The 24,935-nt window shown below is 40.5% G+C and overlaps 1 protein-coding gene across 3 annotated transcripts in view; it reads right to left on the reverse strand.

The window, feature by feature from the left end:
• Positions 1-347: 347 nt before the first annotated feature.
• LOC108719725 (BTB/POZ domain-containing protein KCTD1) overlaps positions 348-24,935 on the reverse strand; it is a 72,115-nt gene continuing 47,527 nt past the window's right edge. For all 3 annotated transcript variants that reach the window (XM_041567857.1, XM_041567856.1, XM_041567855.1), the window contains 4 exons: positions 19,028-19,206; positions 5,958-6,102; positions 4,633-4,938; positions 348-1,276 (listed from right to left, as the gene is read on the reverse strand). In XM_041567857.1, coding sequence (XP_041423791.1) covers positions 1,118-1,276; positions 4,633-4,938; positions 5,958-6,102; positions 19,028-19,191 — 774 coding nt within the window. In that variant the 5' untranslated portion in view covers positions 19,192-19,206 and the 3' untranslated portion in view covers positions 348-1,117. The remainder of the gene's footprint in view (positions 1,277-4,632; positions 4,939-5,957; positions 6,103-19,027; positions 19,207-24,935) is intronic.

The following is a 24,935-nucleotide window of genomic DNA, read 5'->3' on the forward strand; positions in this document are numbered from 1 at the left end:
TGTTGATGAGGAGGGATTTACTAGAGGTCAATATCAAAGCAAATTTGTGACATAAATCTGGACTTTAGGCTCAAACTTTATAGTGAAATTTTGTACTATGAATTTGACCTTGTAACTGATTTGCTGAAAGCTTTGCTGTAAACCAGGAAAGCAAAAATGTGGGGTTTGCGGAGTTTAGGGTCTTGGACAAGACACATTACCACTAAATGTACATTTCTGAATACAGCCAGCAGCAGAACTAAATCCATATATTGAGCTTGAACCCCTGGCCATAACTATATGCTGATAATATTGAGACTCCGCAAATCACTCCTCAGTTTGATTGAAGGATGTCCACAGAAACCAAGTCTTGGAAATTCTGGCTTCACTGTCTCCAGGAACCCATTTTTATTGAAGAGTCAAATGCTATACGATCTTATGAGAAAGGAAGGACAATGGAAGGAAACATTTTAGAAAAGGAGGTTTCACAACCCTATCACCAAAAGACCTATAGATACTATTAGTCCTCCAAAGCAATTTCTGAGAGGGTGGACAGAAATATACAGGTATAAAAAAATGTACAAATTCTCTTCCTAATGTGATATGTATCCTCTAATAATTTTTTACTACCTGAAGGAGAGCAGTGCTCTGGTGACCCTACTGGCAGCAAAAGATATTACACCCTTTGGCTCTGAGAATAAGTGCAAGCCAAGAAGTGTGCCTCTCAGCCTTTAGGTTACGTTACTGTAGGACTGCCATTGTCAATGTTCATTTTACAACAAAGCACATAGAAAATGTAGTGGTTGTCTTGTGCCTTAAGCCCTTCAGACTTGGAAGGATTTCCCAGCGGCTTAGAGGTCAGAATGCATGGAATAAAAACTATGAACATATATATCTTGTTACAGTATATTTTGTTATGCTTATCTAATGTGTGGTAATCTCCACTGTAACCTTTTGTAATTTACATATCACTTTCTACAATTCAACATCCATGGTGAGGTTACCATTTTGACATGTTTTCCTGATGCAGCTGCTTTGTCGTTACAGCTAAGTCTCTTGAGATGATGGAAATGTCTTTATTGGTTTGGATTCCAGACCTCTGCTTTACATTGACTGTCCCATTTAGAAAAGTGTCTATTCAGTCTAGCGGCTCCTGCTTTATTCTTATTATGGAAGGTGCACGAGATGTCCTTTTCAGTTCTCGCCTTAGTACATATTCACTAAACTGGGAAGAGTCAACTCCTCCACCGCAGGAGCCTACGATTTCAAAGCCACGGTGCTGCAACCTTTCCAGGACCTGGGGGGGGGGGGAAGGAGAGAAAGAAACCATTACTGGTAAAAGGGTCTAGAACAAACTTATCATTTTGGATTTACTCCATATGAGTTCAATCGGAAACATTAATATAATGTATATAATTGTAGTATAAATGTTATAGTATATTGTTAAATTCCCAATAGAGGGCAAACTTGCACTAGTGCAGTAACCTATGGCAATCAATCAAATTTGCAAATCACAGATTGGCTCCTATGGGTTACTGCCTACCTGCAAAATGCCCAAGCCTAATAAACTTGCTGTAGCAAGGAATGCCAGTCTGCAGCTTCAAGGACAAACAAGGTCTTGAGCTGTATTAAAGGACAAGGAAAGGCAAAAAAATAAAATCCCATTTTTACTTTCTTTAATGAAAAAGAAACCTATCTCCAATATACTTAAATTAAAAAATGTGTACCGTTTTTATAAGAAACCTGACTGTATGCAGTGAAATTCTCCCTTCATTTACTACTGTGGATAGGAATTATCAGACGGTCCCTAACTGCTGAGCAGGGAAACAATCATACTTATGAACAGCAGGGGGAGCCCCCGCCTTACTTCCCAGCCATGCAGAACTCAAGCAGCTTTGTTTATGACGATCCCTAAGCAGCCCAGGCCACACTGAGCATGTGCAGGGTCAGGCAAAGATGTTTAACAAAGTTACAAGATGACAGCCCCCTGTGCCCAACTTTGAAAGCATAAATCATTTGTTTGATTAGGCTTTGTGGTGCAGTAAGTTCATGTTTATATTTAGTATACAAAATACAGCATTTCTAGCCTTATTCTATTTTAGACTTGCCTTGTCCTTTAAAGGAGCATAGATTTGCAGGAGGACGGGGTTATTCTTCCATGGTATAGAGCACTGGTAAGGCCCCAGCTAGAATATTCCGTACAGTTTTGGTCTCCAGTGCTCAAACAGGAATTTATTGAATTGGAGAGTGTAAAGAAGGGCAACTAAGCTGGTAAAAGGTATGGAAAATCTTAGCTATGAGGAAAGACTGGCCAAATTATGCATGTTCACGCTGGAGAAGAGGTGATATAACTATGAATAAATATACTGTATAAGGAAACCATATAATAATCTTTCCAGATGACACGTGGGCACCCATTCCGATTAGAAGAATCAAGGTTTTCTAAATATTCGGAAGGATTTTCTTTTACAGTGAGATGTGGAATTCTCTCCCTGAATCAGTTGTACAGGCTGATTCATTAGATACTGTAGCTTTAAGAAGGGGTTGGATGGCTTTTTAGCAAGTGAGGGAATACAGGGTTTTGGAACAAGTTGATAAGGGACTACAACATAGTGGTGTGCATACACACAAGTGCATTGGGAACACTGCACAATCTACTCCAAATGAAGACAATTTTATCAAATTTGCGTTATTCCTTTACAGAAAGTGAAGAAAATTGAATATTAGACTGTTGAAAAAAATAGTGTCTGCATCCTTCTTTATAAACTCATACATTCACTGTATAAACTGAATTTTTTTTTTTGCTTTCCTTTGAATCACTGAACTAATATTTAGTTGTATAATCAGTGTTTCTGAGAACTGCTGCACATCTGTGTTGCATGGAGTCCACCAACTTCTGGCAACTGTTACATTCCACAATTCTGCATTTCTTGCTTTTGCCTTTGAAACAGCATTTTTTATGTCAGCATTTTCTATTTGATTAAGCTTCGGTGATTGGCCTGACCACTCCATAACGTCAATCTTGTTGGTCTGGAACCGTTTACTGGTGTGTTTGGGGTCATTGCCTCGTTGAAACACCTATTTTCAAGGGCATAAGGCACTTCACATTGCTATTATTTGGAACACGCGATTATTATTTTGAACACTGCTATTATTTGGAACAACCTTCAGTTAATGATTCAATGACACAGAATCAGAAGCATGCATGTTATGACTGTTGGGTTTCTATTACTCTACTACACCTACTAGTAAATTATTTTCCATGTATAAATATAATTTCTACCAAAACAGTGATTGTTCAGGTTAGTGATGTCAGATTGCTATTATTCTGAACACAACTGTTTAGACATAGAAGGCTGAGGTTGATGGATGTGTCTTTTTTTCAACCTAACTTTATATGTATATAGTAAATGTGCCTGGCATTTCCACTCATAACTGAAAGGCAGATGTGTAGGGCTACAGGCAGAGAGCTGAGCATATCTACATCTGCAGCACAATAGCTGTACAAGGTGCGTCACCTGAAGATCCCTGGCCCTCCAAATACATATGTGCCTGGACAGTTCCCAACAGCAAAAAGTCAGTTAATTTTTATCAGTCTAAAAGTCAGAAAATGAAGGCAGATATTGGTTGCTATGGGTAACAGTAACGGTGTGATTTATGTTAGTAAATTAGCCGTGCAAAACTAAATAGGCAAAAGTGCTAAAATAGGCTAAATATGTATTATTTTTACATAGTAATTTAGGTTGGAAAAAGACACACTTCCATCAAGTTCACCCTTTTAACTCTATTTTAACCTGCCTAACTGCCAGTTGATCCAGAGGAAGGCAAAAAAACCATTTGAAGCCTCTCCAATTTGCCTCAGAGGGGAAAAATTCCTTCCTGACTCCAAAATGGCAATCGGACTAGTCCCTGGATCAACTTGTACTATGAGCTATCTCCCATAACCCTGTATTCCCTCACTTGCTAAAAAGCCATCCAACCCCTTCTTAAATCTATCTAATGTATCAGCCAGAACAACTGATTCAGGGAGAGAATTCTACATCTTCACAGCTCTCACTGTAAAAAAAACCCTCCCGAATATTTTCCTCTAGTTCCTTCCTCAGTTTTGCCAGTCATTGATACTGGATTACTCCTCCTAGTAGCTAAACTCTGAACCATTAAGCACAAGAGAACTGCTGAGAAAGAAAGGAAGGATATTTCACCATTTTAATACATTCACATAAGGAACTACATTTTACAGAATTTTATGAAAATCTTTTGAGTACCTTGTTGACACTGCAAATATTATATTCAGAGTATATATTGCTGAACAAGTTCCTTGATGCAATGGTTCAAGACAAGATGTATATATGGGTAGACACATAGGTGAAAACATACATTAAAGGAGAAGGAAAGTGTTTTTTGCACTTGGGGTGCCAAATGTTAGGCACCCCAAGTGATTGTATTGACTTACCTGAAACCCTGGGCCTGTGCAGTTTTCTGCTGATAGGAGCACTGGCCCAGGCTTTCAGGTAACTAAATACAATCACATGGGGGTGCCTAACATTTGTGCAAAAATACTTTCCATCTCCTTCATAGTCTATTCTTGTTCGAGCTATGTCACAATCATCCTTTCAACACACAAGATTCCTTTCATTGTGGGGCTTCGCTTACCTGAACTGAGTTGAGGTGACAGTAGCCATTTAGAGGAAATCGAATGACATGTGTAGAGTCGTGGTTCCAGCCCGCATTGACAGAATTACACATTACATCCCCAATTTCTGGGAAAACTTCCTCAATCAGTGACTTGTCGCCGCTCAAAGTGATCCTCTCACCGAGGTCTGGTGCGACTCTGACTACCAAGCACTCGCAAGGCCTCGAGAAGCGTCCAGCCTCCTTATCCTGCTTCCATCTGTCCAGTTCCAAGAGCATGGGCTGTAGCTGGAAGTACTTGGCCTCTTCGTACAGTAAAGAATAATCCTAATGCAATTAAAGCAGAGTGGAATGCAGACTATGAATATAATAAGATGCATTCTTTTATATGGCTTTAATGTTTATGGGTGTACTGGGGAATAAATCCATGTAAAGGTAGGGCATAGCTCACGTGGATAGTTAGAAAGAGGTCCATGGCATACAGAACATCAGAAAAAGCATGACATTATAGAACTGAGGACAGGGCAAGAGTTGTCATCTGATGTTTGGACATCCATATAGACATCCCTGTGCTACCATATTATTCCAATGGCTGTGCAATGATGCACTTGATAGGTGAAGTGGTTATACAGATAATCATTCATTAATCAATCAATAATAAACTAGGGCAACATCAGGCAGGACTTTTGATGACCAGCCACCACTAACTGCAAGACGCTTTTCATATCGATCAGTAGGAAATGGTGTGGGTCAACCTGCAGCACGCACTGGGGGGGGGGGTCTGGGTCTGCCACATCAGGGCCCCCTGCCCCCCCCCACGGGCCTCCAGCCCAGCTGAAAATCACAGTGGGCCTCGCCATCACTACAAATCTCCCTCTTTCCTCCCCCAGGAAGCACAGCAACCATCTGCTGTGGGGATCAAGTCTGGTCCAACGGGGCCCAAAATGCCTGGGGCCCACCGGGTTTTTCCCCGGTCTCCCGCCAGCCCAGTCCGACAGTTATTATAATGCCCATGTGCCACAACCTTCATGACAGAGAAGAACAAAACTGGTTCATGTCTGCAATGACATTTTAGGTTTTTATTTTCTTCCATGACTGCAAACCAAGAATACAGAGGTATTCCCAACTTATACTCATACACGTTCCTCAAAACCTTCTGTAGCTGTGATTTCCACGCGTCTCAATCTGGAAGTGTTAGATATTTATATTTTTCAAAGACAAGCTAATTATAGTCTATATATTCTATATATTCTTACTAAGACTACCTATCAGTATATCAGCTAGGAAATACATAAAACAATAATCGTGGGGGGCAGTGGAGTTATACAAGTGAAAGATGTACTTACTTTAAAATCGTCTGAAATGAGAAGTTTTGAGGTCCTCAGAAAGTTTAAAATATAACGAAACATTTGCCCATCTCTGTCGATAAAATAGTGCTGTTTTAAACTGTCCAAAACAATGGGCTCTGTACCGTCAAACAGTCTTCCGATTCTGTAAGTAGACATATTTTTTTTGAACTGGAACACTTTAGTAGACAATAAAAAGAGAGGAACACAAGCCTAGAGATAAGAGTAGCTGTCACAGTTATGATCACGGACTACCAGCATCCCAGTCTTACCAAGGCCGTGAACTTTCCCATTCAGTGAGATTGTAAGCTCTGTTGAGCAGGGTCCTCTTTATCAATGTGTTTGGATGTATTATTTTATGTAATCTTTATGTTCCATGTATACAATCTTCCTTCGTTTTTTGCTTTATAAATAGGTGTTAATAATAAGTTCTTCAATGAAATATGTTTCCTACTGGCCTCATGCTCAACAACATTATAGGGCCCTTCAAATCTCATCTTGTTATTGGGAACACCGATAGAGTATTCTCCATTTATCCCCATAAATTGGGATGCCTGCACCCTCATATAAGGAGCATATTTCCTGTTTATTTGCATGGAAAGGAACCGTAGGTGCAGGTCCGGTGGCTTTTTTTGACTCTATGGTTTCCCTCCAGAGTGACATGGTAGTCAAAATGGCCAGTATGCCAAGAGGCCATAATGAAGATCCACAAAGCAGAACACTGGCACAAAAGGGCAATTAAATGTGGGAAGCTTCCCCTTCACTTATTGTGTCACAATATAACATTATGACCCTACAAGTCAATAAACAATAAATGCAGAGGAATCTTCCCACATTTAACTGCCCTTTTGTACTTTTTCTATGCTTTGTGAGTATCAATAGAGGGGTTCCTACCCTCCCCCAGCTAAGCACCGGGCTATGCTTGAGGGGGATTAGGGTGTGTTTTACTAAATAACAATTCATAAGATGAATCCTTGCATTAGAATTCTAATTTTGACACTCAAAAATGAATAAAAAAATGATGCATGGTAACACATTGCAGAGCTGCCAAACTGGCAACACAAAACATCTATGGAGCCCTTCGCTACATCAAGGCAGAACTGGACCTGACGCTGTACCTCCCAGCTAGAACAAAACCTCTATGCATAACAATGTTAACCTTTGTAGGACTATAGTCTCCCTTTAAAGGAATAAATGGAAAAGTAGCAGGAGGATGCAAAAGATCTGTGATTAAAGGCCTGATGTAGAGTCCTGCGCGGAACCACTTTCTAAGACCCGAATCCGCAACCCGTAGCCCGCATCCAGAACCGCAACCCGCATATTTACCCACTTTGATCCGCTACCCGAACCGGACCCGCAACTGCCTTATCAGCAACCTGACACGCAACCCGCCGACCACCATCAAACAGGAAGTGATGGTGCTGTAAACCGGAAGTGACATCATCAAAAGTGGGCGGGACAGAAACACGTTTTGTAAAACTTTAAAAGGAGTAAAATATAGACAATATTACACAAGATAAGAAATTTAGATGAGAACCGCAACCCGACCCGCAATTCCCCGCAATACCTGTGGGTATACCCGCACCTGAAAATTCTCCCCTCATTCCACAGGGTGCCCGCTTTTTTTGAGGGTAACCCACAGGCACCCGCGACGACCCAACCCGCTGCAGGACTCTAGCCTGATGCTCCTATTTGCAAACAAATTTCGTTTTCCATAGCAAGTTTAATGACATATTGAACATTTCATCTCATGTCTATTACGACAGATATTTATTAGCTCCTTTACCTCCTCCTTCACCTACTGAAGGCCTAAAAGAAGCAATTGTCTCAAATCCCGTTCAATTTTCACTGAGTTTAAACCAACAGTTGTGGGTAAACTGAAGTGGTCTAGCCATTTGACCATAAACATCTGCAAATTTTCATCCAATGATCAATGATAAAACTATTTACATATGAAAGATGTTAAAGGGACAGTATAACCCTTTTTCAACCTTGGATTATTGAATAACACTTATGCTGAACATACATTTTACCTATGAAATATCTAATCTTTTATCTAAATTATTGCTTTAAACAGAGAAAACTTTGAAAATGAAACTAAAGTCACATTCTGGTCCCAATAAGCAAAGTCAAACAAATCAGCTGTCATCTGAGAAGCCTCTGTCCCCAGCCCTGCCCCTGACATCATAACCCCACCCCTTAACCTCAGAAGCCTGCCCCAGACCTCCACAGTTCTGCCACTGATGTCGGCCACTCTGTACAGACTCTCAAAAACAAATATGGTGGCAAATATAATAAACTGGTACTTGTTCCTCTGTAGTTTAGTTTAGGTATTGCAGCACCTTGCTTCCATCCAAAGCCATCAATAGTAGTTCAAAAATTATAGGTGTCGATACAAAACAGTGCAGAGGTTCTGCTGCAAAAGTGCCTTTATTTAACACGACATGTTTCGAGCACCAAGGCTCTTTATCAAGTGTATATAAGCCAAACCAGTGTACAACATTACCACCATCCATCTGATTGGTCACTTCAGCAAGTGCTGAGAGGATTTGCAGCTTGGCTGCTTAAGTGAATCAGTCATTAGGAATCCCAGGTGATGACACCATAGTCCATGGTTTTTTACTCCAAGTGAAAACAAATAAAATCTTAAGTCGCTGTGTAGTTTCTTTGTGCTCTCAGCACTTGCTGAAGTGACCAATCAGATGGATGGTGGATGGGGCTTATTGTATTTAATGTTGTACACTGGTTTGGCTTATATACACTTGATAAAGAGCCTTGGTGGTCGAAACATGTCGTGTTAAATAAAGGCACTTTTGCAGCAGAACCTCTGCGCTGTTTTGTATCGACACCTATAATTTTTGAACTACTAAATATGGTGGCAACCCTACTCTTAAAGACATGGCTAGCAAACTAATCATGGCAAGAAGCTTTACAAGTAACAAAAACAAGAATAATTCTGGTAATGGCCATTGTGCTATACCCCTCCAGGAGATGGCAAATGTTCAGTGTTTGGCCTTGCAAGACACACCCAATAGAAAGGCATTTTGCATTCCAGCGGAACCAGTTAAGACAGTGATTGCCAACCAGTGGCTCGCAAGCAACATGCTGCTTACCAAGGCCTTTGATGTTGCTCCCAATGGCTTCAAAGCAGGTGCTTGTTTTTGGATTTCTCATTTGGAATCAACTTTTGGAGGCATAAAGAGACCCACCTGTAGTCTGTCAGTCCACACAGGGCCAACCAAATAACCAATTGTAGCCCTTATTGGGCACCCCCTAGGAACTTTTTTTGTGTTTGTGTCACCCCGCCCAACATTTTTATTTTTAAATGTGGCTCACGGGTAAAAAAGACATTGAGTGGTTCAAAAAGTGATAGATATTAACAGCTGAAGTACTTGGGAACTGGGATGAACCTACTGTATTTACTGAGAGCTAGTAGCATTTTAGGGGGTTAATGCTTCTACTGATGTCTGATACAGGGGGCATCTAGGACACCTTAAAGGGGACCCGTCACACAATTTTTTTTTCAAAATCCTATTTTATCACATCAGTCAAGCAAAATTAACTTAAATTACACTGTATAAATTATTTGAATCTTGTTTCCCTTAGTCTGGGAATTCATAATTATAGCAAGCAGGCAGGAACCATTTTGTGGAAACAAAACGCAAGCCTTCCATCCTTTCAGAATCTTGTGCACCAGAATGGGGGACCTGATGTCCATCCCCATGCCCTGGTTACACAATTAAATGATAAAGAGAGAGGGGGGGAAAGTGTGGAGAGCAGTGACATCTAGGAAGTGCTGAATGGAAAGTAATTGTCTGCCCCACATCTATGCATAAGGCATAGAGGAGGGGCAGACAATATTTGATTGACAGCTGAGATTTTTAAATGAGCTTACAACAGCTATGAATGGTTTCATAAAAAATAGAAATTGGATTTCATGTTTAATTTGAAAAGGACTTTTATTATACAGCTTTTTGTGTCTGGGTGACAGGTCCACTTTAAATACTGAATCTAGACCCATAGGTTAACAGACACGTAGCTGGGTGCATTAGGACTGGGTTTTGGGGTAGTTGGTAGGTTGGGGATTAGTCACGGTGCAGGGGAAGGTTACAGGGGACATTTAGATACCCTAGACTGAGGAAGGTACAACATTGTAGGCTGCAAATGATACCAAGGGGCAAATTCACTAACCTCCGAAAATTTGCCAGTAACGGCTTAGCTCACAGCGCAACACTTAGCCAGGCATAGATTCGCCAGGACAACGCTAATTCACTAAAATCCAGTTGCGTCCAGGGCGTCAAAAGCTGGCGAAGTTTTGCTAGCGTTACTGTGCCAAGTGAAGCGAAGTTGCGCTAGCGTTGCCTAATTCGCATAAGGCGGGAAGTTAAATTTCAATGGACGTATATCTTGCAGCAAATACATTACACTGCACAAGCCAGGAAACCTTAATAGAATAAAATAGAGTTGTTATATTGCCCTACCCAGTGTACAGTTTATGTGGCATATGTTAGGAAATGTAGGGGGGAAGCAGGATACCCCGAAAAAAAATGTACGCTCTATTTCAGCCTATCACCCTGAAAAACGAAAAGACACCAGCGTTTTTTGGGACTATTTTTTGAGAAAGTCCTATCTATTCGATTGCACTTCACCTGGACTGAGGTGGCGAAGGCAAGTCTGGCACAAGAGGTAACATTTAGTGAAATCCGCATCTTAGTGAATTTGCGTAGTTACGTCCATTCGCCAGAGTGCAAATTCGTCTGGCTTTAGGGAGTAAAGTACCGCTAGAATCTATCTCCTTCGCTAGCGAAGTTACGCCAGCGAACGTTAGTAAATCGGCAAAGTTCCGAAATGACGAATTTTTCGCCACCGTTAGTCACTTCGCCCTTTAGTAAATTTGCCCCCATGACTATTAAACTAAAAACTATAAATAAGGTGGATTTGTTTCCCTAATGTGCCACATTTAACAAGACACTAAGTGCTTGGTAGGGGTTTAGCTATGCTACAGTGCTAACAGGTAGGTGCTTTTCAGCAGTTTTATTGAGACCTCCTGTCTGTGTCCATTGTAGTAATTAGCAGTAGGGGAATTTCAGCCTGTGAGATTTGGGATTATGTGTAAGTGAATGCACAGCCATGCTCCCAGCAATGCCCTCACTGTTGACTGTAGGAATGTGAAAGTTCAGTAATGGCAGATATACCAACACGTGACAGCTGCCGTACCTCAGAAACCCTCTGCCTGTCAGGAATGCAGGAGTCATATAAGGACAAGCAGACACACTGACTGACTCTGTGGCTAAGCCTTCAGGCACCTACACCAGACTTGTTCATTTTTTCAAGTTTGCAGTATGTTATTACCTAAGAGAACAAACCTTGCAAGCCCACTGCCTGTGCTGAAACATACCCAGCGCATTACAGCAAACACCGGAAAAAATATCACTGTCAAAAAATAAATATAAGAAGAAAAAGGGGCGTTAAATCAAATATTTGCTTAATAACTAAGCTGTGCAAATAGTTAATGATGTACGACAAGACAGATGGACATCTTTGTCCAAAGTACGTTAATAGAGGGGCTCATCACATGCAAGTAAGGGTTAATAAAAAGGGGTTTTGTAAAATGTTTAATCACCCAATGTAATAGAATTATAAGAGGGTTAACAGTTATCATCTTTTCTATACACAGAGCCAACATGGTATGCAGTGATTTACAGAGACTGATCCTCATATTCCCAGCAGTTCCTACCATATAGGAGCTTACAATTAAATGCCCCTCTCCCATTTATACAGCACACACTAGGGGTAATTTAATAAAATTTAATAAGGAGCCAAATAACTTCCCTGTGTGTTTAAAGAGAAGGACCTGAAGGAAAACCCAGGCACCAAGTCTAAAATAGAAAAATGCTAGAAATGCTGTATTTTGTTTAACAAACATAAACATGAACTTAAGGTGGCCATACACGGGCAGATTAAAGCTGCCGATATCGGGCCTTTACACCGATTCGGCAGCTTATCTGCCCATGTGTGGGGGCTCCCGACGGGTCCTTCCCGATCGATATCAGGCCAAAAATCGGGCAGATATCGATCGGTGAAGTTTGACTTTTCGTACAATCCAGGACCGCATTGGCTAGTTGATGCGGTCCTGAGACCCGTCGAAGCTCATTCGTAGTATTGTAATCCGATCGTTCGGCCCCAGGGCAAAACATTCGGATTCATCCGATATTGCCCAGCCGTTAGTGGGCATATCGGGTTAAGATCCGCTCATTTGGTGACCTTGCCAAACAAGCGGATCTTATAGTGTATGGCCACCTTTACTGCACCAGAAACCTAATGATTTAACTAACTTTCAAAGTTGGCAACAGGGGTCACCATCTTTTAACTTTGTTTAACATCTTTGTAAGACCAAGACCACGAACATGCTCATTGTGGTCTGGGTTGCTGTTGGGAGGTTAAGCTTAGGAATCGTCATAAATTATCAAAACATCACAAGTCAAATAATATCTGCCAGAAGCAGATACAGCAAGACTGATTAATAATCAGAATATACAGACTGCACTGGGTCTGTGGATTTGAATCTCTACATGGTCGCCGGTTGCTCTACAAGGAAACAAACAAAGCTGCTCCCCTCTGCCTTTTGAAAGTAAGATTGTTTCCCTGCAGAGCAATTAGGCACTGTCTGACATTTCCTATCCACAGCAGTTCGAGCAAGTAAAACAAAGGGAGAATTTCACTGCATACAGTCAGGTTTCTTATAAAAACTGTACATATTTTGTAATTAAAGTATATTGGAGATAGATTTCTTTTTCATTAAAGAAAGTAAAAATCTGATTTTATTTTCTTTTTGCCTTTACCTCCCCTTTAAGGCAGGTGCACTAATCACTAAGCCACCATGCAAACCCAATCAAAAGAAACCCTGAGACGGGGCCACACTGGAAATCAGGCAGCCCTGTGAGGCCCTATCTGATGAAGCCAGTTCTGGTTATCATATACAAACAGCAAAGACAGAAATAGTGCCCTACTAACCAGAGCAACCCAAATTATATATACTATATATATGTACATATATCAGGGACTTCACCTTTCCACATCCTCATGCATTGATCACAGTGTACAACCATCTTACCACCACATTGCACATGCCCAGAAACACATTCTACACTTGTCAGTTGGAAACCTCTTGTTAAACCCCATGATGTTAATACTGGGGTTCAGCTACTGATGGTTTATACTGTATCTACTTCATCAATTGGTTTTTCTTTGGGGAGACAAATTGTTTCCTGTGGTTTAGGAGAATAAAGAAGGAGAGTGAAGAGAGAAAGACATGGCCTTCAGAAGGAAGGTCTGTGGCCTAAAGCTAATGGAGAAATCTTGATTCTCTGCCTTTAGCCCCCTGTTTATGAGCTATAACAGGCACAGGATCAGGTCAGCACAAATAAAAGCTAAATTCAAATTTTCAAATTAAAATCCATTCTGTGTGTTTGTGCTGATAGGCTGATCCCGTGCCTGTAAGTGCACACATGTGCAAGGAGCAGAAGGTAGTGTATTGGGATTTCTCTGAGAAAATGACCCATGCGCCATTAGCCTAAGGTTTTTTGACGGGACCATTTGCTGGCAAGCTAGAAATGCGGTGGGAAGCAAAAAAGTGGGAATCACTTTGGGGCAGATTTACTAAAGGAAGAATTTTCGCCAGCAAACACTCTGCCACACTTCGCGCCACTTCACCAGTTGTAAATTCGTTACCACTATGCTAATTCACTAAAATGCGAAGTTGCGCCTGGCCAGCCGAACGCTGGCAAAGTTTTGCTAGAATTAATGCGTCAGCGCGACCATTTCATAGCGACCTTTCTAGCGTACAATTTTGCCTAGCAAAAATTCATTAGTACTCTTAGGTCAATTTAAATAGGGTGGGTTCATATAGGTCGTATAGACGTCTTTATTAGAGATGTTGTTGGTACAAATGCTTGAAGTGGCCACTTATTATTACTAATGCCCTAGACATGAGCCCACCCTAAAACAAATATGGCATGCCCCTGAAATGGTTAGGAAAAAAATATTAACACAAAAATCTTTAATCGTTAGGATTTTAGAAGGTTATTCCAGTTTAAAATATGAAAAAACATCCAGCGTTTTTTACAACTTTTATGACTTTCCGGCATACAGGATATGATGTCACTTACATAAGATCGAGGAGGATGTAGCTTCGTTTTATCAGTTCGCCTGGTCTAAGGTAGCAAAGGAAACGTTCTGTAGCATTCGCACTTTAGTAAATTTGCAGAGTAGCAATTATTTGCCTGAAAATTCGCCTGGCCACAGGGCACGAAACTGCACTAGCGACGGTCTCTTTCGCTAGCGAATTGTCGTCTACGCTTGTTAGTTGATTGGCGATGTCAGCTAAACTGCAACAGGGTTGGATTGGGCCGGAGGGACACTGGGAAAAAAACCTGGTGGGCCGAGCTGACCCAGACCATCCTAGAACCATGGCTGACTTCCCTTTCCAATTACGGCTGCAAAAAAGAGCAGGTACCAGTGAGGGAGTGGGGGGTGCAGTGTTGGAGGAGGACCTGATGACTGTGGTGTAGGGGCCCCTGACTTCCCCCTCCAGATTACGGCCGCAATACAGAACAGGTACACATGGGAGAGGGAGGTGGTTGCAGTATTGAAGGAGGTCATGATGACTGCAACAAGGGCCCAGGATTGATGTGGGGGCCCTTGAGGCGGCAGCCCAAGTGGGCCGTGGAACCCCCAGTCCAACACTGAATTGCAAGGTAACTAACACCTTCACAGGTACCTGGAGGGGAAGGTAAAATCTATGGCAAAATAATTCTGCATTGGTAAAGTGGTCCTTTGATCTAGTGAAACAGATCCAAGAGAAACTAGGCAGTGCTGGGCACTAAATACAAAGGCGTTCTGAAACATTGGCACTTTTACGACTTTAGTGCTATTGTACGCAGGCATGTAAGTACATTTCTATAGATGGAAATTCTCTTCAGAAGTCACATTCACACCATATATGCCTTTGAGCTATATACACACCCTAAATGTTTCCTGGGGTATAAAGCGACTGAAAAGACCTGAATTCATTTCATTGTGCAACTCTGTGAAGGTGCCAAAAGTTGTTTAGTAACTGCACTGTATAACTAGGGCAGCCAACTCATCATATTTCACCTAGTGCCAGCAGTTTTACACAAACAAGTCCATGTTACTTAAGCAGGCATTTCAATACCCTGCCTATGTGGCACCTTTATTTACAGAGAAAGGTATTCGGCAGCTACGGTGCCCTTTTAAAATATTCAGCATCCAGTTCATTTAACTACAAATGGTTAAAGGTCAACTACATCTTTCTTTTCTCCCTTTGAGTGTGTCTTTAGTAAAGATTAGGAATTTATCCTCACTTTGCTCAGTATTATGAAGGTATTACTAACTTACATTGCAGTTTCTGCCTTGCACAGGGTTTCATTGTTCTAGCGTTTTAAAGATTTTAAAGAGGCAGTTTCAATTAACTTTTAGTATGACATAGACATTGATATTCTGAGACTATATGCATTTGGTTTTCATTAGGGATGTTCCGAGTCCACTATTTTGGGATTCAGACTAATTCAGAATCCTACGTAAAAGATGGCCGAATTCCCAACCACACTGAATACTAATTGCACACGCAAATTAGGGCCAGAAAGGGTTAAATAGAACGGTATGCAGTTAAAAATGTTTTTGCTTTCTTGTTTGTGTCGAAAAGTCATGTGTTTTTAAGGATTTGAATTTGGTTCGGCCAGGCACTTACATGCCTACCCCATCTTGCTCCTCTTGGACAGATCGCTGCCGAACATGGACATCAATTCATTAAAGAAGAAGAAAAGACTATAATTAAGTAGGCTTTATCAGAAAGGTCTATTTAAATACACCAGTAAACCCTCAAAGTAGTGCTGCTCTGAGTCCTCTGTCAAAAGAAACAGCATTTCTTTCCTTCTACTGTGTACACATGGGCTTCTGTATCAGACTTCCTGTTTTCAGCTTAAACCTCCAGGGCTAGGGCTTGAGCATGCTCAGTTTGCTCCTCTCTCCCCTTCCCTCCTCCCATCCCTGCTGTAATCTGAGCCCAGAGCTATGAGTGAGCAGGAAGAGACTCAGATAGGTGTCACACCAAGCTAATATGGCAGCTGCTATCCTAAACAAACAGAGAGAGCTTCTAGAGCTGTTTACTCAGGTATGGCAAAGCATTCTGCAGAATAAATATAGTCTTATAGCTTGCACTATTGTGGCTAATCTATTGGCAATAAACTGCTTCGGTAGCTTTCCTTCTCCTTTAAAGGGGGCTAGCCACAAGTTTCCTTGATATGAAATATATTTCTTGGTAAAGCCAATTTCCATCTTCTATAGATATAATTACACACAGCAGAGCAGAACATGCAAATCTTGTTTTTTTCAGACCTGAATATTTTTATAAATAACTATTGGGTTTATAATCCCTTATAGAAATGAAAGGGAAAATAAACGTTATTTATATACTGGGTGTAGTTCCCTTTGACTGTATTCACATTGACTCTTAGTGACACAGAAATAAATATAAATAGATGTGAGTGTTATTCTATAAATGCCTAATTAGTGCTCGTCAAGGAAGGAGAGGAATGGTTAGTTGAGCATGTTAGTCATGTAGCAATATTAAAAATATGACGTCCTAAAAATATAATGTACAAAGAGAGTGTATTAGAATGATATTTTAAGCTACAGTTTAACCACTGTATTTGTGCAAGTGAAACAGACTGTTCTTGATAGGGCCCGTCTATTAGCTGTTTGAATGCAGCCCTGAAGGATTTAAAGGAACCACATAATTAGGGCTCTTACAGACGAGCGTTTTTACCTGCGCTCCCCTGCGTTCCGTTTTTCTGCGTTCAGCCGCAGGGGAGCGCAGGGATAGACGCATTACATTTTTTCCAATGGGGCTGTACTCACACAGGCGCGCGTGTAGGCGCCGAACGCAGGTTGAGACGCAACATGCTGCATTTTTCCTGCGTTCGTCTGTAAGAGCCCTTAGGCTGCTCAACCTCAGCAACACCTGTACCACTAACAATAATTTTCCTGAGTTCATTAGGATTCTCATCAAGAGGTGAGAAGGCAATAGCCATACACTTCCCCTTATTTATAGAAACTGTTGAATTATTTTCAGTAGGGATGCACCAAATCCAGGATTCGGTTCGGGATTCGGGCAGGATTCAACCTTTTTCTGCCAGGCCAAACTGAATCCAAATTCTAATTTGCATATGCAAATTAGGGAACGGGGAAAGAAATCGTGTGCCTCACAAAACAAGGAAGTAAAAAATGTTTTCCCCTTCCCACCTCTAATTTGCATATGCAAATTCGGATTTGGTTTGGTATTCGGCCGAATCTTTTGCGAAGGATTCAGGGGGTTCGGCCGAATCAAAAATAGTGGATTCGGTGCATCCCTTATATTCAGACAGTTTTGTGGAGGATTGTATACCCCATAATGTACAGAGTGGATGGAATACAGAAAAAAAGTTTTATTCATAAAGGGATTAAAAATATATCAAAAATGTATAAACATGGGCGTAACATGTCTCACCAAGGCCACCAGCCAAAAGAGTTCAGGGTTCCCACTGCATCAAATAACCTGCATACAAGCATATAAGCTAGTTTACTAGTCTGCGGCAAAAAGAAAGAGGTGAGGGGCAAGGAGGGAGGCATAGCCATACAGCACATACTGAGGTCCAGGCCCCTCACAGTTGCAAGGTTAGCTCTATGGTAGTTACACCACTGGTTCTAAGCAAATAATAAGCATGGTAACTCACTTCAGGCATTTATTTGTGCACAATCAACACAGCAATTAAATTACAACATTGTGATAAATAAGCTCATATCAGTGTCTCACCCCTGTCTCCATACCTCATGTAAACCACTCCCTCCTGACAAGTTTCGTACAATTGGGCGCCTCATCAGAGGAGGTCACCACTGGTTCTCCCACTTGTACACCCCTTTAATGGCACCATGCCTGCTTACTAAGCTCTACTGACAAATATACATTAAATCAGCTTCATTGCTGATGCCAGAACTTGAGTTGTAAAGAAGACTGACTTTGCTACTTGAGCAGCAGGGCCGCCATTGTTAAACCCCCATCAAGATATCAATTTCCCTATTTCAGATGAAGAGTGGACAATGTTATTGATCATTTCTGGTTCTACAGTCTGAATAATGCCAACAATGGCCTGAGTTCTAGGCTGGTGACTGGCAGAGAGCCATACTGTGTATATAAATTGATATAGACAAATACAAAATGATGATAATGAAGCAATAGAATTCTCAATGAATCAGATAAAATTGAGCATAGGACTGGCCAGATATGGGATGACTTTGACGTAGTTGGCCAGCTTAAATATATTGCAATATATGGACAAACAATCCCTGTTTTGTTTAAAGGGTAAGGCATTTTTTAGTAGCAGTATGCACAAAATGTCGCTGTCTTAAATATATTGATAATGGGTTGAGTGCAGAGGAATCTTGTATTTGTCTATATGTATTTTGTGGTCACAGCCTTATTGCACCCCCGCCTAATGGTTTTTTAAAAATTAGTGGCGAGCACAACTTTCCATTGTTTGTTACATTTATATAGAGACATATATATACAGTATATATATATATATATATATATATATATATATATATATATATATATATATATATATATATATATATATATATATATATATATATACACACACAGTTGGTCATTTGTCTATGGGACAAACTGTAAATTCTATCCTTACAAATAGCAAGCTCCTACATAATTATAAACTTGCCATTTTTGCCATTTTATAACTACTCTATCTTCTCTCACACTGCCTGTCACTTGTACCAGCATTTTTCTGCAGCAAAGAGAGAAAGCTCTTGACTAACTTATATACATTTAAAAATGTAACCCATGATGAAATTTATAAAGATATTAAAAGTCACCTGTAATGTTTAATAAACAAGGGCCATGAATATCCTGTATATTATATCCTTATAAATGGTGCTGGCTAATAGTGAAGAGTGAGTGAGCTAACAACATGCATGCAATCTGCAGTGTTTACCTGGAGTCTGGGTATTTTGTGAGGGTTGCCAGGCTGCTAGTATACATGTGTCCACCAACATCAATGTGAACTGGTGCATTGGACTTAGTGAGTTGTGCAGGAGTAGGAATGCCTTGATTGTTCAATGGAGATGCAGGGGATCTGGTTATCAGCGGTCTTGACATATTGGGTCGTGTATCCTGCAAAAGAGAGCAAAACCTTTCTTTATTTACAAATTTAAATGTAAAATCAGTAGCAATGAATGTTTTTTATAAATGAATGTTCTTGGTGGCGCTATATAAATAACTGTGCTGCTTTTTCAAGCTGCCTTCAGAACTACATTGGGCTGCAGCTTGTACTGACAGTGATGATATCTTAAAGGGATACTGTCATGGGAAAAAAAAGTTTTTTCAAAATGCATCAGTTAATAGTGCTGCTCCAGCAGAATTCTGTACTGAAATCCATTTCTCAAAAGAGCAAATAGATTTTTTTTATATTCAGTTTTGAAATCTGACATGGGGCTAGACATTTTGTCAATTTCCCAGCTGCCCCTGGTCATGTGACTTGTGCCTGCATTTTAGCAGAGAAATGTTTTTTGGCAGGCTGCTGTTTTTCCTTCTCAATGTAACTGAATGTGTCTCAGTGAGACATGGGTTTTTACTATTGAGTGCTGTTCTTAGATCTACCAGGCAGCTGTTATTTGTGTTAGGGAGCTGCTGTCTGGTTACCTTCCCATTGTTCTTTTGTTTGGCTGCTGGGGGGGGGGGGGAGGGAGGGGGTGATATCACTCCAACTTGCAGTACAGCAGTAAAGAGTGATTGAAGTTTATCAGAGCACAAGTCACATGACTTGGGGCAGCTGGGAAATTGACAATATGTCTAGCCCCATGTCAGATTTCAAAATTGAATATAAAAAAATCTGTTTGCTCTTTTGAGAAATGGATATCAGTGCAGAATTATGCTGGAGCAGCACTATTTACTGATTCATTCTGAAAAAAATTTTTTTTCTCATGACAGTATCCCTTTAAAGCCTAGATGACACAATACAAAGAAGAGAACTTGAAACTAGAAGAAGAATGAGAAAACAGTGAGTGTCGCTGATTGAAGGCATCCTGGCAAGGGTATATCATAGACAATTACATCTGATCCTGGAGTGTAAGAATATAAATGTAACTCTTGCAGAACAGCAGGCAGTAATTGGCATAATGAGAGGGTCTTAGAAATGCTTCCTGCTCCGTGTATGTCTCAGAAAAGAAATAAATCCAGCTGTAAAAGGCACATTCTGGCCCTTCAGCAATCATTTTGGGATGCTGGGGGTAAAATGGCAGCACAGCTTGATTTGCAGCATTTCAGTCTTGGCAAGTATCAGCTCAGTTTGACGTGCTTACAAATTACACATTCACATGGCCAGTGTGCCGGAAAAGAAGAAAGTCACCAAATGAAAGACACAATAATTTGCCTTACAGGAACAGTACATCCAGGCTGGTATGTTACTAAAGACAGATGTAGGACCAACAAGTCCAGAGACAAGGGCATAGCTGTGATGTCAGACAGGAGAAGGCCTGTTCTCTTGCAGACGACAGAGTTTAGTCCAAATTTATTAACACACAGTTCAATGGTTAATAAAGGAAAACTGCCCACACGCAAACACACAGAGGCTGATACTATTACAATCCATCACATGCCAAAGAGGAGTAAAGCAGGCTCCTGATATTTTGGGGGTTCCACTGACTGGAAAGTGGCCCACACAAAGGTGACAACCCTACTCCTATTCCACATTTTTTCTTCTTTAATGAAACAAATAAAAATAAATTAACTCAATCCTTTATTCCCACATGCATTCTGTGTTAGAAATTGAGGACTGGAACAGGCGTTAGTGATCGGCGCTGCAGCAGAACTGCACTGAGCACTAATAGAAACCCTTTTGAAAATGTTTAAAGCAGTTGAACACATTCTGAAAAACTGACACCTTTATCATTTTGAAAAATGTGTTAATAGGTCAAAATCTAGCCAATCTTAGCAGTGTCGCACTGGCCCACCGGGATACCAGGAAAACTCCCTGATAATACGTAAAGAAAAGAGAATAGGAGAATAAAGGTTGAGTAACTAAAGGAAGAAAATAATACTTTGAGTGGCCCCTTGGTCTAAAGGTCTTTGGGTGGGTCCCTGGTGTCCCAGTCTGACACTGAATCTTAGGTTTCTAAAGTGCTGACATATTATATAGCACTCTATTTATCTCAATTTGGAGATGTATGTAGCCTTCCTGACATTCAAGGTTTTTTTGGAGAAAAAACTTAAATCGAGTTTGGTCAAATTCGATTTGAGTTTTCGGGTCGGTAAAATTAGTCTTAGAGTTTTAGATACTTGATTTTTTTCTTAAATAACACCCCAGTCGAATTTCGAATAGAATCGAATTTAAGGGAGTTTAAAAAACTCACATAAATTCGACCCTTGATAAATGTGCCTTATAATGTCAATGCAGAGAGGGCCTTGTTTGGAATCAACTTCAGCAAGAACTCAATGGCAGCTATTGTGCCACCAGTCTATTCATGCAACATCTGCCCTAATCTGCTAACACAGGGTATTGTAGAATAATTGGGCCAGTGCAAATCTTCATAGTGAGGGATGAGTATTCAAGCAGGGCAGTCCTTACTCTTCCTGCTCTAAAAGCAGCTCAATAGTCATGGTGGCACCTGTCACAGGTACATTTTGCCATCATTTCAGTATCCATTCCCCATTACAAACATACCTCAAACTTGCTTCAATAATATGCAGAAGTGGAAGAGGTAGCAGAGGTCTCACGGTAGAGTCCTGCAAACCATATTCTTACCCGTTTGAACCCTCTATCGACCTGCAAGTACCTTATCCACAACCTGATCAGCTGACCATCAAGAAACAGAATGTGCTGTCATTGTAAACCGGACGTGACATCATTAGAAGTAAGCATGATCAGAAAACATACGTCAAGGAGTAAAACACACTATTGATAAGACTCACAACCCCACCCACAACCCGCAAACCTGCAGAACCGCCGACCAGCGTCTATACCCACACCCAAAAGTTCTACCCGCAGGTTATCCTCTCTTTTTTTGTTAACCCATGGGTACCTGACCCGCTGCAGGACACAATGCTTCTTACACACGTCATGTTAACTCTGAGTGCTAAAAGTGACAGAATCCCAGCTCTGACAATGTTCCCTGAAACTTGGAAGTGATTTTGTAGTATTTTTCTCATACCTGTGGCCAAAAGGCAGGTCTCCCCTATTAGAGAGGTAGAAACTAAAAATCAAGTAAGACATTCGCTTGGTCACAGGGAAAAACAGGACTCATGAAATAAATGGCAAGGGGTTTCAGTTACCTGTAGGTGCCTATTTTATACATTTAGGAGGACATCTGCTTTGAAAATGTACAGAATTTATTATAGTAATATATTTGTACTTTATTTACAAGCAAATGTCTACTGCCAGCACCAAAACATCTTCTTCTGGATCTCTACCTGTGAGCACTGGGTTCTACCACTACCTCGTCTGTGAAGAGCTTTGTGAAACTCCCTGGTACTAAAACAAAAGACTCCAATCAATATATGATTATAGCCGGGCATTTTGTCTGTTCATAAATCCTGTATATCGTCCATAAATATATTGGCAAAAGCCTTTGGCTCTCAGCTCTAAAATCAATACAGTCCATTAGAAATCCACATTTCCCGGCTTGCGGTCCAATTGCCCGACTAAGACTTACCAAAAGAAAAATCGTTCACACTATGGTATTTTTATTTGACGTGTCAGAGATTGTATTTATCATTTATAAACCACTTTTGAGTGTCTTGAACAAACAGCGCATTCCAAGCAACTGAATCAAATTATTAACAACCACTAAAGATTTATACTCTGAAAATCAAGAAAATATTAACCCTATAATAACCACAAACCAATTTCCAATGGCAAAAAAATGAATAGAACACACATGTCACAGCCATGAAGGACTTAAAGGAATACAGACGCTTTTTGTTTTATTGCAGCTATGCCCAATATCCTGGGTATGGCATTTTCTCTTTGAATTAGACAAGGGCTCATTTAACAAAGTGTTGAAGTGGAAAGGGGTGCAAACTGACTCCAAAATCACAATTCAAGTCATCCAAGCATGGAAACTGATTTAATTGCTTCAGTAGATTTGGAGAGTTGAAAAATAAGACCGTTACAATTCTTTTGTCCAAACAAAATATCTACTTTGATGTTAGAGGTTTTCATATGTGAAAGCAAATTATTCCATCCTCCCTTTATACTAAAGCTGGGGGAAGAAGTCCGAGTCCAATAATAATAACAGGCTTCCGTCCCTCCTAAAATTCTTAAGCAACACAAAAATGACAAAGACAAGATAATCAAGGAAAAATGCCCATGGTCTTCTCTGTCCAAGTCATACTGTGATATGCCCAGCCATAATTCTGATTTTCACTGGCTGTGCTTATGCTTTTAAACCTGTTGCTATTTTTTCCATTGAAAAGCAGGGTTGCTATGATTTTTTTAAAACAGTTTTATTAAATTCAAGCAAGGAGCACTGAGGTTTAGTTTGAAGCCACAAGCAGAAGCACAAACCCTAAAATTTAATGTGGCTAAAAATGCCATATTTTATATAGTGAACTTATTGCACCGGCCTAAGGTTTCAGCTTCTCAATAGCAGCAATGATCCAGGACTTCAAACTTGTAAAAGGGGGTCACCATCTTGGAAAGTGTCTGCGACACTCACATGCTCAGTGGGCTCTGAGCAGCTGTTGAGAAGCTAAGCTTAGGGGTCGTCACTAATTATCCAGCAGGAAATTATGTTTGTCTGTAATATAAGCTGATGCTACAAGGCTGATTATTCAATTCTGATGCTGATTGCACTGGTTTCTGTGCTGCCATGTAGTAATTATCTGTATTAATTATTAAGCAGCCTTATATTGTGATATTCTATGTGTACTGTATATTGTGAGAGGGTCCCTAAGCTCAGTAAGTGACAGCAGCACAGAGCATGCACAGTGAATTAGCAGAAAAGAAGATGGGGAGCTACTGCGGCATCTTTGGAGACACAGATCTTTACTGCTAAAGGACTGTGGTTGCCTTGGGCTTGTACAGAAGCACAAAACCCAATGTACAACATTTCTACCTACTTCTTTAGTTAAGCTTTACTTCTCCTTTAACTCACTGCTCCCCATGGCTTTGTAAGGTTAGTAAGTACATTCTGGAATTAGTATTCAAGCATGCACAGAAACTACCTCCACCCCCAGAACTTGAAGTGTGCAGGCACATATTCTAGTGTGTGGGGCATAATCAAGGCAAGAAACCTGACTTGCTATATAAGCAAAATACATTATCATATATTGGTATCCATTATCTGGAACCTGTTATCCAGAATGTTCTGAATTACAAAAAAAAAAGGCTATCTCCCATTTTAGTAAAATAATCACATTTTACAAACGATTTGCTTTTTTGCATACATTAAATAGTACCTTGTACGTGATCCAAACTAGAATATAATTAATCCTTATTGGAAGCAAAACCAGTCTATTGGGTTTATTTAATATTAACATGATTTTCTAGTAGACGTAAGGCATGACGTTTCAAATTACGGAAAGATCTGTTATCCGGAAAACCCCAGGTCCTGAGCATTCTGGATAACAGGTCCCATACCTGTATTTGAACCCTATTTAGTCCGGGCAGATTAGGTCAAAAGGCCAGGAAAATTTGAGTTGGCATCCAGTATCTGCTGTTTAAGTCTCCTCTCTCCCTTTTACTTCCAATACTCTCCCAAAAAGCTACCAAGGGCAGTGGTTTATAGGGTTGATATAAAGACCAGTTCTATTAGTCGCCGGGCGCAAATCTCCGCAAATCTCACAGTGTGTCCTTAGCTCATCTCTCCCCAGCCCAGTGAGAACAATAGAAGACTCTTCTACTT

The sequence above is a fragment of the Xenopus laevis genome, chromosome 6S (genome assembly GCF_017654675.1).
Source record: "Xenopus laevis strain J_2021 chromosome 6S, Xenopus_laevis_v10.1, whole genome shotgun sequence".
In the NCBI taxonomy this organism is placed as follows: domain Eukaryota; kingdom Metazoa; phylum Chordata; class Amphibia; order Anura; family Pipidae; genus Xenopus; species Xenopus laevis.